Below are 20010 nucleotides of genomic sequence, written 5' to 3'. Positions count from 1 at the left end.
CTATGGGTAATTTTAATCTACCTCACATTTTTCTATTTCCAAAAATTTCTACAAAGGATTTACTACTTAAGTATAATGTCCATTGCAGAAAAAGCTGTGAGGCAAGATGATAGCTTATCATGATGCACTTCAGTGTATAAATATGTATGAGTAATGTGAGATCCTAGCTTCAATGGGGCTGAGCTGGTCTGGCCTGGCTACATGGATTGAGAATTCAAGTGCTCTTAGACAGCTTTCCTCAATAGCCTCCCTGACATTTTCCAAAAGAGATCAATTAGATTTTCTAAAGGCAAACCAAACCAGCAAAGACAACTGACTCTTACCTACCAAGATGGGTACTATTTTTGAAACTCAATCTGAACAGGCTTTTATATAGTGGACTATTAAACCACATGAAAGCAAGTCATTATAGCCAAGACAATATGAAGTTACCCTGAGGTTAACTCTATGCTAAATATTTTTGGAAAAACACAGTTACTGGAAAAACTTTCCCCCGCTACCCATATACACGGATGCACATTTGTTACTCTGTTCAGAGAATTAATTTATTGAACTGAACACAGTCTAATATCCATTATTCATATTAACTTAAATAAATATCCCTCCCACAGCAGACTTTACAGAGCTAGTCTCAACTTAATAGAGATTTTACAGAGAAACTGTCCCCCTATGAAAAATAATGCTCTAATCATAAAACAAAAAAGAATGATCAAACCACAAAAAGATACTCTATGAAGATAAAGGAGACATTTGATAATGAATACTCAAGATAACAACTACATAGTATTTTTACATTGGTTCACTGTAAAATACCACAAATTTACTATAAAATACTCTATCCCCAAATGAAACTACTGCCAGAATTATCCTGATACTACCTCCAAACAGATTCTTAAAACATCAGCATAGGAGGGTACTTCAAAGTTTGTGTAAAAATAGAATTAAAAGATAATATGAATCTTTCCATGAACTTTTTGAAGTACCCTCAAATTTCTCAAAACTTCAAGAATGATCTGCTGTCAATACTAAGCTGCCTATCAATTACTGCTAAATGGGGGGAGGGGTCTCATAAACACCTGTTCCCCAGATAAACTCAATTATTAAGCATGACCATGAACCATATTAGTCTGCATAAGTCATTATTTGCGCTTTAAAAAAAGAAATGCAACTATTTGGTGTAAGAGAACATTTAGCATAATTCCTTTAACATTTAAGCTGCTGCCAAAAGTTTATAAATAAGCACTTTCTGAATTACTAAACTGGCTATACCTTGATGAAACAATATAGCAGAAACTTAGTTTTTTACTTGGTTTTCATTCTGTGTAAACAGCTGGATTCAAATTTCAACATCCACGAGATTTTCTTAGGTACATACAGTTTAAGTTCACTTGAATGCCCAAGTTGTTGCACTCAAGTCAATTCATAATTTATCCTGTCTTAACAATTTATAAAACCTTTCCTCAATTGCTCTTCCTATAAGATTGAGTGTGCATCTTCTCTTTCCCAAAGTTATAATGTGACTCAGAAAACTGAAGGAAATATAACTTATATTAAAAATGCACAATGGCACACTTTTTGAGAGAACAATATGATAGATAAATTGAAATTCCTAATATTTAAACTCTAGGTTGTTCCATCTTTGCTGCTTTACATAATTCCAGGAAAGACTATTCATACCTGTCTCATGTGAATGGCATTTCCCAAAACTGTGCAGTGCACAGCACAGGCAGTCATATACAGTGGCCTTGCACCTTAACCTACCATTTGATGTTCCGTAATTACCTTTGAAAACTCTACATTATTTTCTTTTTTGTGTGTGGCTGGCCGGTAAGGGGATCCGAACCCTTGACCTTAGTGTTACAAGGTTGCACACTAACCTGCTGAGCCAACCAGCCAGCCTAAATACTCTACATATTTTCAAAAGCTACAAACTTATTAAATGGTGTAAACAAGAGAAACTAACTTAAAGATACAGATAATTTACTTTGATATTTGGTTAGCATACAATTCAGAATAGACAAGAAACAGACCACCCTGGTGTTTTAGAAGTTGTGAACAATGATCAAGGGAGTCAATCAGCAAAGAGGTTAGGAAAATATGAACAAAGCACTCCTAATCTATATAAGCCTAACAGGGAGAGTGTGCATGAAGACACTTCTCATGCCACCTCTACAATGTAGTTCTATCACTCATCTTCTCCCTTTCCGCAAAAAGGCAAAGTTTTGGGGTGGTTACATAAAAACCTGTTCAGTAACGGAAGTAGGTACTGCATCAAGAGATCCATCATGATTTTGATTAACAGATTAGAACATGATATAAGAATGCATAAACAATTTTACAGGTGTTAATAAGGCTTGCTTAAAAATATTACTAAAGGTAAAACTGAAATATACCTAGAACCTGCCTTAGAACAACCTCATGCATTCAACTAATGAGCTTCACTTAAATTCTCTTCCCAGGAGTTTTATTTGTACAAGGAACTACCAAAAGAATTCAACAGTAAAAAGGATTTCTAAAGACTGTTAAAAACTCATATTTAATATACTGTATGGATGAGACTTTAATTACTTTAAGTTGAATACCTAATAAAGTGCTTTAAAACCAATCATTCTTGTCATTGAGTTTATATAAATAGGTTTAATTAACCAATATGATTTTCCTTTAAATATTCATTGTATTTCAGCAATATGCTGTCTTCATGTATAGAAACAGAAAAGGAAAAAAACATAGTCACCCATAAAACTTTAGAAAACCAAAATTTCCCCCCTTTAATGTAGCAATAAACAATACTGTCATGATCTGTTAAACACTGTGTAGTTTACAAAAGATTCCTAATGATATTGAGTTTCTTCAATAATGAGAATTCACCACTTAAGAACTGTTCAGACATGATCTTTCTTCCACTAAGAAATCTCAGGACTGCCTTTGCAGTACACAGTACCGAATGATAATACGAGGACAGCAGATGTGTCAAACATGTAATAAATTACAGACCCTTATACCAATGAAAGCTGGAACAAGCAGATATCTAACAAATGTTTTAAAGCTTGGAGAATTAGGGGGAAACTTTGCAAAAAACACTCTTTTCAACACGAGTGACAACTTAGGATAGAAAAATGTGCAACAAGGATAACTAGCTTATCATGCCCTGAATGGGGGGGAAACACATAAAAACTACTGTTTTAAGAGGAACACTTATTAGAAAACTTTAATGAAAGATAGAGCGTGTTATTTCAGACACCATAAGCTCGAGTGCAGTGGCAATATAGTAAAGCAAGGTGCCTATTCCTGAGAAGAACATGCTTAGTAATAATGCAGAACAGTGAGTATATTAAATCTAAGCAGTGCTAAAAAGGCAATGATGGGAGTTCAGGTAATATATGTTACAGAAAAAGAGATTTGTGAGAAATTCCATTACTTAAAAATAATTTGTCCCTATCATTCATTAACCATTTAATTTTTTTTGTTTTGTTTTGGTTTGGTTTTTTGTTGACGTGCTAAAGTGCACTGGAAACCTCGTAACAGGTTTTTAAAATTGGCCATGTCTGGTTAATACACTGCAGTCTTCAAATTTACAAAGCTGCAGGTCTCCTGGACTTTTTTTCAAGTGTCACTCATCTAACTGAGCCTGACAGCTGAGAAATGCCATCAGGAGCTTTACAGTCAGTTTAAAAAACATCCTCTACCTGGTATCTCTGCAGTGATTGTCTTGCTGCTCCCTGAAACCTCTTCATCATCATCTGACGAGCTCGTGCTTGAGTCACAAGTCAGGTCACTATCACTGGTACTACTGTCCTGCAGCAGGTTGTATTTCTTCCTAGCAGCAGCCTCCCGTTTCTGCCTCAGTAGCCTGATCCTCTCCTTGTGCTTCTGGCTCCGATGACCTTTAACTCTGGTGACTCGACCATTCTGTTTATCACTGGATTGCCGGTTTTTCTTGGCAGCCATAGTGGATGTTTCACTTTCAGACCGGGACCGCCTAGACTTGCGCCCAACTGTGGCACCAGACACTCCTGAAGAGTCTCCTTCTACTGCTGTTTCTGCCTGGGAGGGTTCATTCTCTTCTGCAGAAGACAATGTATCTGAATCAGCCAGGTGACCACTAGAGGAAGGGGAAAGCATGCAGTGATTAGAGGAGTCACTCTCATACACCCGGCCAGTTGTCGGCTTGTCACTCTCTGTGGATGCTAACTGAGACTCAGAAGAGTCCCTTCTCAGTTCCATCAACAAACAGGGCATTGAAGAAAGAACTGTAGAATCTGTTACACCATCTTTCTGAACTTGAGATTCCAGTTCTACAGATCCATCTTCTGCCTTTGCTGTCTCTTGTTCAGATGTTTTTGGTGGGACTTCAGACTCAATGAGTTCTTCGACTTTTCCCACTGCCTCCTCCATCTTCATTTCAGAATTTTGAGTTAAATCATGGAGCAGAGTCTAGGAAATGATATCAAAGATGCAACAGGAAAGCAACCTGTACAAAAACACAAAAAATTAATAAACAGAAATGAAAGATTATTTAATCAACACAACATGCCTACCTTTCTAAGTGGGTGGCAAAAGTTACCATTACACACCTTTAAAAAATATTTATCTCCCCATACTGGTCAGCCAACAAAAAACAATAAAATATAAAAACATATATATCTATTATCTGCTTGCTTGATCAACAGTCAAATTCAAAGGACTTAATATGAGGGTATCAGAAAGTTGATGGGAAAATACAACTAAAAGATAAAAAAATACATCGCATCAACAACAGTATGAAGGGAAAAAAACATATGATCATTTCAACAGACACAGAAAAGGTATTTGATAAAATCCTACACCCTGCATGGTGAAAACACTCAACCAATTAGGTAAAGAAGGAACATACCTGAACACAATAAAGCCCATATATGACAAACCCATAGCTAATATCAATCTGAATGGACAGAAATTGGAGTCTTTCTTCTAAGATGTGGAACAAGGATGCCCACTTTCCCCACTCTTATTCAACATAGTACTAGAAGTTCTAGCCTATGCAATAAGGCAAGGGAAAACAATAAAGGGCATTCAAATTGGAAAGGAGTAAGTCAAACTATCCCTACTTGCAGATGACATGATCTTATACATAGAAAACCCTGAAGACTCCACCAAAAAATTACTAGAACTAATAAATGAGATCAGTAAAGTGGCAGGATACAAAATCAACACAAAAATCAATAGGCTTCCTACATGCCAACAATGCAATAGCCATAGAAGGAATCTAGAATGTAATCTCATTCACAGTAGCTACCAAAAAATGAAATACCTAAGAGTAAACTTAACCAAGCAGGTAAAAGACCTCTATAATGAAAACTATAAAACACTGCTGGAAAAAAAACTGAAGAGGACACAAATTAATGGAAAAATATCCCATGTTCATGAGTCAGAAGAATTAACATCACCAAAATGTCCTTAATACCCAAAGCAATCTGCACATTCAATGTGACCCCTATCAAAATACCAATGGCATTCTTCACAGAAATAGAAAAAACAATCAACTATGTGCATTTGGCAAATGAGCAACCAAAATAATTATATATCAAACCTGTCTGCGTTCCCCTCAAAAGGAGTTGCTCTAGAAGAGCGCTAAGATGAAAGGCTGGAATCTGCTGTTCCCTCAGTCCTTCCTAGTTCCCACATACCTCTCCTTATGCTAAGCAGATGTTGTGTTTCTTAAACAATGGCCACTAAATTCAGTTCAACTACTCTGTGAACCCAGAAAACTTACTCTATAAATGACGTAAGCTAAAATACCCTACATACACTTTATATGCTAAATTTAGAACCTAACACCCTCACCACCACGAGTGAGACAACTCCAATTAATCATGGAGGAACAGGACATAATCATTAACCACAAGAGTTTGTGACCTATACTGTGCAAACTTCATTAACTGGTGGTTTTTCAGAGGATGCTAAGAATGTGCAAGGCAAGTAAATAACTAGCCCTGTACTTGTGTTGTTCCAGAAGGCAACTAATATAATGTCCCACAGGTCACAGACAGACACAAATATTAATCTACATGATATGCTAGGCAGGTACAGTATGGCACCCCCATCACTTCACTCAATGAAGTTACCTGATGGTTCAATCTATGGTGGACAAAAACTAGAATATACCTGAAAAAAATCCTTTTTTATTGATCTAACATGCCAAGCCTACTTTTTACTTAACACAACAAGAGTATTCTATATGCCTGTTTTTGTTTTTCACAGTCCTGTTCTCAGTTGCTGATAAAACATTCTGATAAAGTTTCCTTAACACATTCATGAAAACAAGAATATTCATGGCCACTGGAACATATATTAATTTAAAACAATCCATGTGTAGCATACTTCATAAGCATATTTGCATCATTACTAATTTTTTAGTTAAATGAAAATAAGCATAAATGTTTTTCCTAACATTATTCCAAAAGGAATGTAACACCACTGAAAGCCAACAGAGGGAGTAAAAGTTAAAACCAACCAACAAAGCATCATAAATGAAGCACACTGGCAATATAAACATGAAATAAAATATTTGTAGATATAAAATACCCCTAGTATGAGGAACAAACCCAAAGTTTTTCAACTGAATAAAAATGAAAATTGATTTTTTAGTATGAGGTTATATACTCAAGAAAAAATTTTTCTTGAAGTATCTCAAATATATTGGAAGTTAATATCAGCCATAAAGCATAAGCATCAAAAGTCTCTAATTTTTGAAAGAAGGCATTCGATCTTTACAAAGTACATACAACAGCAGGATGAAAAGTAAATTTGCTAAAATGACCATAAAACTTGTTTCTTCAGGAAATAAGTTGTGTGGGTAGTAGCACAAATGAATCTAGACTTTTCTTCCTTGTAAGAAAACATGACAATATCAATAACTTTCAATATGGTAAACCAATCAAATGATTATCTTTCAAGTTCCTTAAATTTAAGTATTAACTGAGTTTTAAATTTCTGTTGCCTAAATAAGTAACCAGTACTGCCATCAAAACCATTTAAATATGCCCAAATCAACCACAAAAGACTGGTGTCAGCCACAAACAGGAACAAAAGGTAAACCAACCAAAAAGATACTTTCTGTGTAAATAAAGAACAAAATTATATTTATGAGTTTATAGATGCAAAGAATGTCTGCAAGGATACTTTAGAATTCTTCCGGCCTTGGGAAGGAAAGAGAGTAAATGAGGGAATAGCAGTAGAAGACTTGAATTGCATGCAGTTCTGTACCTCTTGAATTTTGTATTACATACAAGTATTACCTATTCAAAACTCCACTCCAAAATAAAAGTCTTCTGAAGAAAAGGGAGTTGTGTTTTTTCTGGCCATGACACCAGACAACTATTTGGGTCAAATTTAGTCAGCAAATTCTATTAGGCTTTCCCACTATAGTGGAATTTTGTTATAACTAATTAAATACAAGAATAAAAAGTCATAGAAAGTGGAATAAAAACAAAGTGCCCTAAACATTTATGTCATACATAAAGATTAATCTTTCCAAACAATCAGATTATTTAACTGCATATATTGTTTTTGGTCAGGGGGAAAAAATAAATTTTTCTGATAGGGGTAGTCAAGTAGCTGGCAGTGGAAAAATGATAAAATTGTCAAATGGGAATTGCACCATATAAATGGGATAAAAGGCTCTCAACCTTCTGGGTTAACGTTCACAGTGAATTTACAGTGAAGTATTAAAAACTTTGTAGGCTTCACTTCCTCTACCAAACCTCAAGATTTAGTCCTAGAACTAGCTAGGTCCTTTTCCCATCCACCAAAGTAAGCTCTTCTAAACCCATATTTTCCAATACCACCCCTACACTAGTAAATTTGTTTCTCCAGCTCAGACCTTCTCTGAGCTCTACCACCAGTCCACTCAAATATCCAGTTGCCATGTGCATTTAGATTTCACAAAGGCACCATAATTTCATCATATCCAAAACCAAATTAGTCATCTCTCACCCACCCCACTCTGCTCCTTCTCTACTTTTCTGTAGCTCAGGAAATAGCACCACTATTGCCATTTATTTCAGTTATTCATGTTAAAAATTCTTAGGATTATCCTTGACAGTGCCTTCCTCTTTTACTCACTGCATGCCATCATTTACTAATTCCTAACAATCCTAACTCCTTAATAGTTTTCTACCCTGTCCAATATTCTCCACTTCTACTGTCACCACTTTAGACACAATCCCCATCTTTTATTTCTCAATGGAAGTATTAACAATCATATCTTCTCCCCATATCTTGTTCCCATCCACCAACCTGTACTCCATAGAGCAGGCAGAATAATAGTTTTTCAATGCCCATATGACATCTCTACATGAGAAAGTGTTTTTTAAATGTCCTAGAAAGGTGGGTGAGGAGGAAGGATGATCAAGAGGAGAATAGTTAAAGACAACTTGATCTTTATCTGAGGTTTTTCTCTCCCCTTAAAGAAGGATGATATGCAATAATCTAAAAAACTAGCCTGTTAATTCTGGACAATGAAAGTGCACTTATTTGTTAGTCTTTACAATCTTTAAGAAACTAAGACAACAGAAGATGAAAATACAATGAAAATCTGGAGGAGAAAAGTTGAGGGAGTTCATTTCATGTCACTCCTCCATCTTAATATGAGGTGAAAAGAAAAGTAGGTTTTGGAAGTTTATTAAAAAATGGAAAAGGGTTATAATATCTACTACAGAGAATCTGACAGAGAATAGAACTGCTGAGTACTATAACTTATACAGAGTTAAAATGAACAATTCACAATGCTCAATTTCCAAATAATGTAGGGACCATTAAAACAAACTTAAGGGGGAAAATATGATTGCTCTCTCCTGCTCAAAATCCCTACCCACCTCTCCAGTTTCATCTTGGGCCACACACACTAGTTCTCTCCAGCTACAAAGAATGTTCACATACACAGAGTTTTTTCAGATCTCTGGCCTTTCATTCTTTGTGCCTGCCCTCTTGCTGACAACTCTTTGCAGAAATCAGAATAAATACTACTTCATCGAGGCAGCTTTTGGTAATACTACATACTAATATTATTATTGCTATTTTTTTTTTAAGATAACCAGTAAGGAGATTTTAACCCTTGACTTGGTGTTGTCAGCACCACGCTCTCCCAAGTGAGAGAACCAGCCATCCCTACATAGGGATCCTAACCCGTGGCCTTGGTGTTATCAGCACCACAATCTCCCAAGTGAGCCATAGGCTGGCCCATAATATTATTAGTCTTTGATAATATTACAGACTAATATTACCCTATTATATGCATGTAACCCACACTATCTTCCTTTATAGCACTGTACACAACTGTAGTTAAGTGACTGTATAATTGCTTAATGTCCACCACCCATATAAAAGGACACATAGCAGTTTCAAAGGAAAAAAGAGAAAATCATATATCCAACCCCCACCACACTAGATTTATCTCCATATGTAACAAGCAAAACAGACCTTAAGGCAAATACTATTACGGAAGCAAAAGGCGTCATTCTCATTTTGCATAGCCTAATGATAAACTAATGGGAATTTGTGAAAGTTCTCTTTGGACTGCAAATTTCTCAAGGAAGTAGAAAGCAAGGTCATGAGTTAAAAGTTACTGATAAATGAGGTGGTGTTGAGGCTGATCAGAGAACCAGGTGTAAAATAGTAGTAGGAAAGTGGGAAGTATAACTAGTACAGTATAATATGATTTCCAGGCAATAGTAAGGGCCCATAGTAAAAGCTGTAGCCATGAACTTAAAGACTGGTACACATGGATGTGTTTTTCTCCTTTCAAGTTCAGATGTATAAATCCAAGTGCAGAGGAGGTAGAAGTCAGATTTAACTGAAACTATAGTTCTGCCAAGCAAGTAGAACAAAGCAAGAAAGAACTGTCAAAGGACAAAATCCCAACAAATTTAAAGATCTCAGCTGGCTTTTCTGAGATTCCAGAATCATGCAACACTTCATTCCATAAAACGGAATAAGTGATCCAATGAGCCGAGTAGAGAAGGTTAGTTTTACAGACAGAAAAGGCTAAAAGAAAGCAGAAACAAAGAACAGAAAGCAGACTGGTCATTTCAAAGTTACTTTCCTTATAAGGTGGGAACAGAGAGACAGAACAATGGGAAAACAACTGACTAGTTAACATCAGGCTACTTCAGACTATCTCTTCTGTGTAAGAATTAAGGCAGAGAAAACTTCACTATCATACCTACTGAAGATTTAAACTGGCCTGTTTGGGAAACTGGCTGTTATCTCTTTCTCCTGATTTCTGGGAAGGTCAGACCACAATCTAAGTGACTAGGGAACTTAGTACGGGTAACTCCATCTTTATTTTTAGTCTGGTCTTTTGGGGCCTAGTGCAGAAACTTATTCCAAAACAATGGCCTCCTGTAATTTTTTTTTTAAATAGAAGCAAAAGTGTGTGCAATGAAATGATGTTAATGATCACATCAAGAAGGTACAGGGCAGTGAAAATGTGGTAAGACCAATGGAATGGACATCCCAGTGGAGTCAAAGAATGTTGGAATCAGAGTACTATAGAGAATAAGCTGCAAAAATAGAATTCAAAAGTGCTGTGAATGAAACAGATTATGAAAGGCTTACAGTTACTGGTAAACTACAGGATCTAAAGAATGCTACTCAAAGTGCTGTCTGTGAATGACTGTCCCTTTGCAATGAAAGAAGTATAGTAATTAAGAGTAGTTGATTAGAAACTTACAGCAACTTGATATTGATGTTATAACAAAACAGCATTTCAATTTCCTAGTAATTGATTTTTACTGTATTTTATAAAAGAATCAATCAATGGTGGATTGGAAATAAAAATACACTGCTATGTCACAATGCGTACTCCAAGAAGCACTGGTTAGAGTACAACCATGAAAGTAGGTAGCTGAGGTAGGGTGGTGGACAAATCATTATGGGAAATTTGTTCACAGAACTGAGTGGGCAGTGTCAGAAGGACCATATATGTGTATGTTGAAATCACCAATTAAGACAAGAATAATAATGAACAAAATGACACTAAACAAGGAACAAAAATTGTGGCAATAAAGGGATCAGCCATAAACAGATGACAGTAATACAGATGTAAACATAGTGATGCACCACACAACAGTATACTTTGGTCAATGACAGACCACATATACGATGGTGGCTGGAGCAACAGACTAAGTGTGTATTAGGCTATAATATTTAGGTTTGTCTAAGTACACGCTAAGAAGTTCGTATAACAACAAAATCATCTAACAACGCATTTCTCAGAATGTAGACCCTTCGTTATGCAACGCATGACTAGAGAGAGATTCCGATGTCATAACATTCAAAGCAGGATTTCTTTTTTTTTAAGAAGAAAAATTATCAGAAAAATGGTAATGAGGAACAAGGAAACTACTTATTCCTCCTCCTTCAAGCCAGAACAGATGAGGACTACAGGAGAAAAAATACAGCCACCACTTGCAAGGTCAAGCAGTGTCCTCAGGGGAAAACCAGGTCACCATCAGTGTAAAAAAGTAAAAGAAAAGTTCTGAAGAGGCTTGCAACATTGGTGATCTTGCTGATAATGAACATGAACTCCAGATGGCAAAGTAGAGGGGAAGTGGAGAAGAAGGGGAAGAAATAGAATAGGAAATGTTCAGTTCTTTTTGGAGACTGGAGTGCAGGAAATAAGGGGTAACCTAGAAGTTTGAGGCTTCTTCTGGTAACATTCATGAGACAAAAACTTGCCCTTGTACATGTGATGCACTCGGTATTTTCTTTTCTATTTTATATATTTAAGAAAATTAGTGCCGATCATGACTCAGTAAATTGATTTCACAACCAATAGGAAAGCTTGAAACAAACTATCTACAGAAACTCATACACAATTACAAGATTGTTCATAGCAGCATTGTGCTGTGACAGACAAAACAAAAATAAACATCTACAAACAGTAGAATGGAAAAATAAATTGTGGTACATTCCTACAATGAAGAAGCATGTAACAGTGAGACAAACGAAGGACAATCACATCAACGTTGATGAATCTCAAAAACAATAGTAAGCAAAAAAAAAAAAAAAAAGACAAATATCAAAAAACCTTACAGTATCACTCAATGTATATAAAGTTCAAAACCAGAAAAAAATAAAATAACACATTATATATGGATACTTAGTTGTACAGTAAAACTACTTTAAAAAGCAAAGGAATGGTTAACAATATATCAAGATAGTGGTTACCTCTGGGTAGAAGAGGTGTGATAGATTATTAATGTACAGGGATTCAAAAGTACTGGTAGGGCAGAACTTCTGGCTATGGGCAAGTGATAGACAGGGTCAGCAAATCCTCTCTCGAAAAAGTTACTGCAAAACAAGACAAAATTGACAAAAAGAACCATTTCAGTGTTCTGGAAATCAATCAAAAGCATAAAAAACAGAAGTTTTGATGCTTGGAAAACTACTAAATTTTGGTTAAGACCAGTGGGAGTTTGCGTTCTTGCCTGGAGCCATTCCCACCTCCCAACTCAGTAGTTCTGCTAAGGTCAGGTAGGTCTTGAGGAACTACAGGTGTGCAATTCAGAGAAGTAGGCCATACCTAGATCCAGCATTATAGGTGTAACTGACAATCTCAGCAGCAAACGGGTAGCCAAGGGATCTACTAGCCTACAGATAAGGTTGTGAATGGGTCAAGCATATTCTTGGCAGAGGAGGCTTGATAACGCAGAGTAGACGCCAAAAGCATCTCAGAAAGTAAAAGCCCAAGGCAGATTTGAAAAAGGCCTGAACATTAAGATGCTCTATCCATACACAGATGTATCAGGAGAGAATGAAAAGCTTTGCTGGCTCCAGGTATTTGAGCATAACCTCTGTCCAATCATTAGCTAACCAGTAAGCTATGCTAGAAATGACAGAAGCAACTGCTAGAAAGCCAAGCTTAAAATTAAAAACAAGGCTGGCTGGTTAGCTCACTTGGTTAGAGAATAGTGTTGGTAACACCAAGGTCAAGGGTTCAGATTCCCATACCAGCCAGCAACTGAAACAAAAACAAAAAACAGAAAAACAGCAAAAAAATTAACAAGAAAGGGAAGGAAAAACAAAACAATTGAGCAGAAAAACAGTAACTATAACACTTTAGGAGAGATAAATTTCACAGATTTATCTAATCAAAGAAACAGCAACAACACTTTCAAAGGGAAAAAACAATCAAAATCCAAAGTTGCTATAATAAATTACCTAAAATGCCCAGTTTTCAACAAAAAAATTAAGAGACTTTCAAATAAACAGGAAACTGTGACCCATACATAGAAGAAAAAAGCAGTCAGAAAAAAAATGAGAGTCCTCAGATGCTGGACTTAGCAAAGACTTCAAAAGAGCTATTTTAAATATATTCGAAGAACTAAAGGAAGATATATTTTTAAAATTAAAGTATGACAACAATCAATAAAGAGACAGGAATTATTAAAAGAGGAACAGACATTCTGTAGTTGAAAAGTGCAAAAACTAAAATGAAAAACTCACTATGAGGGCTCAGCAATTTCAGTACTGCAGAAGAATCAGTGAACATGAAGAGGGATCAATAGAAACTGCCCAATCTGAAGAACAGAGAAAAAAAGATGAAAGAAAAATTAACAGAGCCTCAGAGACTTATGGAACAACATCCAGAATACCAACATAAGTTTAATGGGAATCCCAAACACAGAATAAGACAGAAAAAGTATTTGAAAAAACAATAGTCCAAAACTTTCTGTAAATTTCATGAAAAATGAATCCACACACCAAGAAGCTCAACAAATCTCAAGTAGGATAAACACACAGAGACCCACATAAACAAATCAGTCCAAACAAGTGAAAGAAAAAGAAAAACCTTGAAAGCTGCAAAAAAAACCCCGAAAACCTCATATATGAAAAAAACACAATTCAGCTGATTTTCTGTCTGAAACACTGAAGGTCAGAAGGTACTGGAACAACATATTTGAAGTGCTGGGAGAAAAAACTGTTAACCAAGAACTATATATTCAGCAAAACTATTCTTTCAAAATGAAGACCAAACAACAACAAAATTCCTGGTTAAAAGACTAAGAGATTTCCCTGGTAGCAGACGTGCTTTACAAGAAATACAAAAGGAAATATTTAGGCTGAAAGGAAGTGATGCTACACTGCTACTCAAATCTACAAAAAGAAATAATGACAACAAAAAGTGGTAAATACGTGTGTTGAAAGAGTCATTAAGTAATTTCTTATTTCCTCTCTTACCTTCTTTTTAAAATATAAGATTGTACAAAGCAATAATTATAACACTGCATTATTAAGTTTATAATATATATACATGCAACACACATGAAGATAATAGCATAAAAAAGCAGTGAGGAGACAAAGCTCTACTGAAACAGTGTTTCTATATTTTATTAGAATGAAGTATTCACTTGAAAATGACTGTGATAAATGAAGACACAAATACAATCCCTAGAGTAATCACTGAGAAAATAACTCAAAAAATATAGTTAAAAAACTAATCCCCAAAACAGGCAGCAAAGGAGGTACAGAGGAACAACAACAATAAAAATATGAAACACTAGAAAATAAGTAACAAAATAGTAAATGTAAATTCAACCATATTAATAATTACATTAAATGTGAACAGCCTAAACATCCCAATCAAAAGGCAAAGATTCTAAGACTGGATAAAAGATTATCCAACTCTATGCTGTCTATGAGAAACACACAACAGTTTGAAATAAAAGAACGGAAAAAATATATTCTATGCAAATAACAACCACAGGACATCTGAAATGTCTATATCATCATACTTTAAGAAAGGAAATATTCTAGAGTGAAAGAGGAACATTTTGTAAAGAAGATATAAAAGGTATAAATGTATATACACTTATAAATGCACATACACTTAACAGTGCCTCAAAATACATTTAGCAAAAACTGACAGGACAGAGAAAATTCAACACTAATAATTGCAGATTTCAATATCCCATTCTAAATGGATCAAGCTACACAGAAAATCAGCAGGAATATAGAAGATTTGGACACTACCAACCAACTCAACCCATATAACATACAGAATACTGCATCCAATGACTGCAGAATGCACTTTCTTCTCAAGCACACATGGAACATTCTCCGGGATAGACCATACATTAGGCCACAAAACAATCTTAATAAATTTAAATGGACTGAAATCATATGAAGTATATTTCCAACAAAAAAAATTAGCTTAGAAATTAACAACAGAAAGATATGCAGGAAATCCCCAAACATATGGATATTAAACACCACACTTCTAAGTAATATATTGATCAAAGAAATCAAAATGGAAATTAGAAATTATTCCGAAAAAATTAAAATGTCATACCCAAATTTATAAGCTGAAGCTAAAGTAGTGCTTAGAAGAAAATTTATAGCTTTAAATGCTTTTATCAGAAAATTAGAAATGTCCCAAATCAATAACCATGGCTTTTACCTTAAATTAGAAAAAGAAGAGCAAAACTCAAAGCAAGCAAAAGAAAGGAAATACTAAAGATACTAAATACCAGAATACTGAGGATCAGAAATCAAGTGAACAGTAAAGAGAAAAACAATTAAGCCAAAATTTTTATTTATAAAATTTCGCTTGAAAAGATTAACAAAAATGACAAACCTTTAGTCAGCTACACCACTCAAAGTAAGAAAAGAGAGAGAAAAAAGGCACAAATAACCAAAACAGAGAACAAAGGAACATGACTACCAAATTTACAAAAGTTAAAGGGAGTATAAATGAATATTACGAAGAACTTCATGTTAAAAAAAATTTGATAACGGGTAATGAACAAATTCCTAAAAAGACAAATTACAGAAACTGACTCAGGAAGAAACAGAAAATCTAAATAGCCCTGTAACAAGTAAAGACATTAAATTAATAATTTAAGATCTTCCCTCTAAGAAAAACCCATGCCTAGATGGCATCCCTGGAAAACTCTATGAAATAATTAAAGGGGAAAAAATACCAATCCTTCACAAATGCTTTCGGAAAATAGAAAATAAAGAGATAATTCCCTAATTCACTTGAAGCCAATGTCACTCTGATATGAAAGCCAGAAAAGACATCACAAGAAAATTATAGATAACCCTCATGAAGATAGATACAAAAATTCCTAACAAAATATTAGGAAACCAAATCCAGCAACTTATAAAACATAGAAAAAGGATTATACACCATGATGAAGTGGTATTTATTCCACGAATATAACACTGCTTTAACATCAGAAAATCAGTGTTACATAACATATAAATAAAAGGGTAAATACCACATATTTTCAATATATGCAGGAAAAGCATATGACCAAGTGTAACACTCATTCAGACAAAAATTCTCAATAAATTAGAAATAAAAGGGGCTGGCCAGTTTGCTCAGCTGGTTAGATAGAGCACAGCCTTAGAACACCAAGGTCACAGGTTCAGATCCCCATACTGACCAGCCAAAAAACAAACAAATAAATAGTTTTTAAAATTAGAGGTAAAAAGGAATTTCCTAAACCTGATAAAGACATCTGTGAAAAACCTAGCTAACATAATGGTGAAAGACTGAATGCCCATCTAAGATTTCTAAGATTAAGAACAAGACAAGTATGTCCATTCTTGCCCCTGCTATTAAACAAGAAAAATAAATAAAAGGCATCCAAGACAGAAAAGAAAAAACTGTGTTCACAGATGACGTAATCCTGTATACAGAAAATCCTAAGAGATACACAATAGCCATTACAACTAAAAAACAAGTTCAGCATGCTCAAGAAATACAAGATAAAAATACAAAAATCAATTGTATTTCTAGATAACAGTATGAACAATCTGAACATGAGATTAAAACAATGCCATTTGGAACAGCAGCAAAAATACTTAGGAATAAATTTGACAAAGTGGAAGACAATGAAAACTACAAAGAATTGTTGACAGAAATCAAAGATCTAAATAGACAGAAACACACTCCATGTTTGTTCATGAATTGGAAGGATCAATAAATAAGGCAATTCTCCCCAAACTGATTTACAAATTCAATGCAATCCCAATCTAAATTCCAGCAGGCTTTTTAGGAAAGAAATTGACATGCTAATCCTAAAATTCATATGGAGATGAAAAGGATCCAGAATAGCCAAAATAACTTTGAAAAAATATTAAAAAGCTTTTGCACTTTAAAAAGAACACCATTAAGAAACTGAAAACTCAAGTCACAAACTAGGAAAAAGTACCTGCAAATCAAACATCTGGTAAATGACTGGTATCCATAGCACAGAAAGAATTCTTATAACTCAAAGCATTTTCATATGCTATTACCTGTGTCTGGAATGCTCTTCTTCCCCAAACTTGCCCAACTAATTCCCTCATCCTTCAGCTCACCTGACACCTTCTCAGAGATGCCTTCCTTTATCACCTTCATACTAGATTATATTCACTATTAAACACTCTATGACAAATCCTTTATTCCTTTTCGTAAAAGAACCCCTACCTCAAGCTGTACCTGTGCACACAGCTGCTCACCTAGACACTACATTTTCCCCAACGTCTCTTGCAGGTAGGTGTCAATATAATTAAGATGGATAATGGCATGTGTCCATCTTTTAGGTAATATGCTCTACTCGTGTATTTCCTTATTCCCCCTTCCCAATGGCTGAACTTTGGCAACAATAAGACACCCTTGGATCCAAACATGGCTCCAAACAAGAACCAAATATTAAGGATGGTAATGCAGAATTCTGTGCTGCAGGCCCCTCTCAGTTCACATTTTTCATGAGAGAAAAAAATATTTATCTTCTGTTTTAAGCCACCTTAGTTTCTATGGAAGCAGCTGTCATGAGATACTATTTTCCTCCCTCGTAACACTTATGAAACTGTAATTAATGTACTTCATTACTTGTATCATATCTATTTCCCACTAGTCCCTAACTCATAACAGCACGGACATTGTCTGCCATGTCGTCTGTCATACTGCTCCCATCATCAAGCCCCCTGCTTAGCACAAAAGAAGCAAATATTTTTTGAGTAAATGAATGCACGCTCCAATGTGTAGTTTCCTCCAGTCTTCACTGACCTTTCCAGAGAAAGCTAAACATCCTACTATGTGTATCCAGGATACCGTACACATACCAGCATTTTTTGTTAGATAGCTCTCTTCTACTAAACTGTGAGTACCTAAACAAGGACTACGTTTTAAGTATCCTCAACACTCAGTAGAGTAACTCTCAAAGAGTTAGTGTTTAATATCTGACAAATAAATTGATTACTTAAATTACCCATAAATGAGATTACATGACATCAGTTAAGATAGATTTGAGATATTTAAAAGAGACAAGAGACGAGGCTTCATGACTTATCAGGGAAGTTCTTTCAAAGAGAAAAAAATGGGGCAGAAGACCACTCCTTGGGTGATTACAGGTAGACTACAGAAATAGTAAAAAGTTTGGTGGTAGAGAAATAACCAACTTGGATTTGGACTGGATAATGCTCACAGGAACACAGGTCTCAAAAAAATGAAATATAGAAATAACAGACTGGACATCATTAATACAAGGAATAGCTGAATACATCAGTTTATCTAGGAAGAAAACATAGAGTGAACAGAGAACAGACTTTAACAGACGCTGAAGTGAAAAGATGTGAATCAGTTGCTTTTGTGTATAAACTGGTAGGCAAAGAATTATCTTTGAAGAAAAAAAGACAAAGATATCCATAAAACACACATGCAGAAGACTTCCTTCTCAAAATGTCAAAATGCTCTTCTTAGATGGTTAACAACTTCTGTAGACTTAGAATTGTGAGAAAGGACCATGATTAATGGAGTCTTATCTAAGACCAACCACTACAGGAAATTCTCCTGAGGGTTTTGACATTGCAGTGTATAAAATCACTAAGCACTCAATATAAGAAAAGCCTGCCTTATACCCCTTCCAATTTTATCCCCTCGTGAACAAGAACCATCATTAACTATCCTTCAACATCACTATAATGACATGACACTGCCATTAAAATGAATGAATAAACTAAAACTGTATTGTCCTTCCTGATGTGGCAAATGCAAACTGAAGGCATTTGCTGTCATAAATTTACTGTTGCCACAGGCACTTTTCCGTTGAAACCACAAGTTGACACAAGCACAGCCCATTAAATGATACCGTTTCTAGGCAAGATTTTGCTCTGCAGATACGTAAAATGGCACATTCTAATTGCCAGCACTCCTGCATCTATTAATTTTATATCACCACCCCAGAAAAGCAGAAGACAAGGGTTCAGATCCCCACACTGGCCAGCCACCAAAACGACAACAAAAAAAGCAGCTAATGCCTCAAACATGATCTATATGAATCTGTTAACTTACATTGCTGCTCCACATGTATGAGTTATATTATTAGATAATTCATGAATTCCAACTTTGCTCTCTTGAACAAAACAATACTCTGAACTAAATATGGCTTTCTATTTAAACAAAAAAAACAACTTTAAAAGGGGTCAATGCTTTACTAACTAAACTGGAAAGGTTCTGCCCACTAGAGGCTGTATGTTCTGTCACAGAAATTTAACCTTTAAAAAAAAAAAAAAAAAAGCCTTAGAGATGATTGTGTCTATTCTACTGCAATTCACGATTAGTCCAAACAATACACCTATTTTTAATCTAATCTAGCTTCAAATACCAAGCAATAGGGCTGGCCTGTTAGCTCTACAGGTTAGATCGAGGTGCTGATAGCACCAAAGTCCAGGGTTAGATCTGCCACCAAAAACGAACAAAAACACAAAACTCCCAAACAAACAACAAATATCAAGTAATACCAATCTCCCTTGAGAGAACACTGCATTTTGAATAAAATTTATGGGACTGGACAGTTAGCTCAGTTGGTTAGAGTGCAGTGTTAACAACACCAAAGTCAAGGACTCAGTTTGCCACAATGGCCAGCCACAAAAAAAAAAAGAGAATAGAATTGATGACAGTTTTTTCCAAGATTACTGTAGTCTGTCATTTTACTTAAAATTGATAACAAAAATTCTGTCTATGCCTATGACCAA

The 20010-nt window shown here is 35.2% G+C and overlaps 1 protein-coding gene across 9 annotated transcripts in view; it reads right to left on the bottom strand.

Moving 5' to 3' along the window:
- Positions 1-20010, bottom strand: part of ARK2N (arkadia (RNF111) N-terminal like PKA signaling regulator 2N) — a 91489-nt gene that overhangs the window by 49240 nt on the left and 22239 nt on the right. For 5 of the 9 annotated variants that reach the window (XM_063076840.1, XM_063076846.1, XM_063076845.1 and 2 more), the window contains exons 2-4: positions 13489-13562; positions 12211-12333; positions 3687-4471 (exon numbers count right to left, since the gene is read on the bottom strand). In XM_063076840.1, coding sequence (XP_062932910.1) covers positions 3687-4401 — 715 coding nt within the window. In that variant the 5' untranslated portion in view covers positions 4402-4471; positions 12211-12333; positions 13489-13562. Of the gene's footprint in view, positions 1-3686; positions 4472-12210; positions 12334-12939; positions 12969-13488; positions 13563-20010 lie in introns of those variants that run through there. The other 4 variants (XM_063076843.1, XM_063076839.1, XM_063076842.1 and 1 more) reach the window with 3 other exon arrangements.

This window comes from Cynocephalus volans, chromosome 13 (assembly GCF_027409185.1).
Source record: "Cynocephalus volans isolate mCynVol1 chromosome 13, mCynVol1.pri, whole genome shotgun sequence".
Classification (NCBI taxonomy): Eukaryota; Metazoa; Chordata; class Mammalia; order Dermoptera; family Cynocephalidae; genus Cynocephalus; species Cynocephalus volans.
The sequence above is the reverse complement of the archived record's forward strand: the minus strand, read 5'-3'. Positions and strand labels throughout refer to the sequence as shown.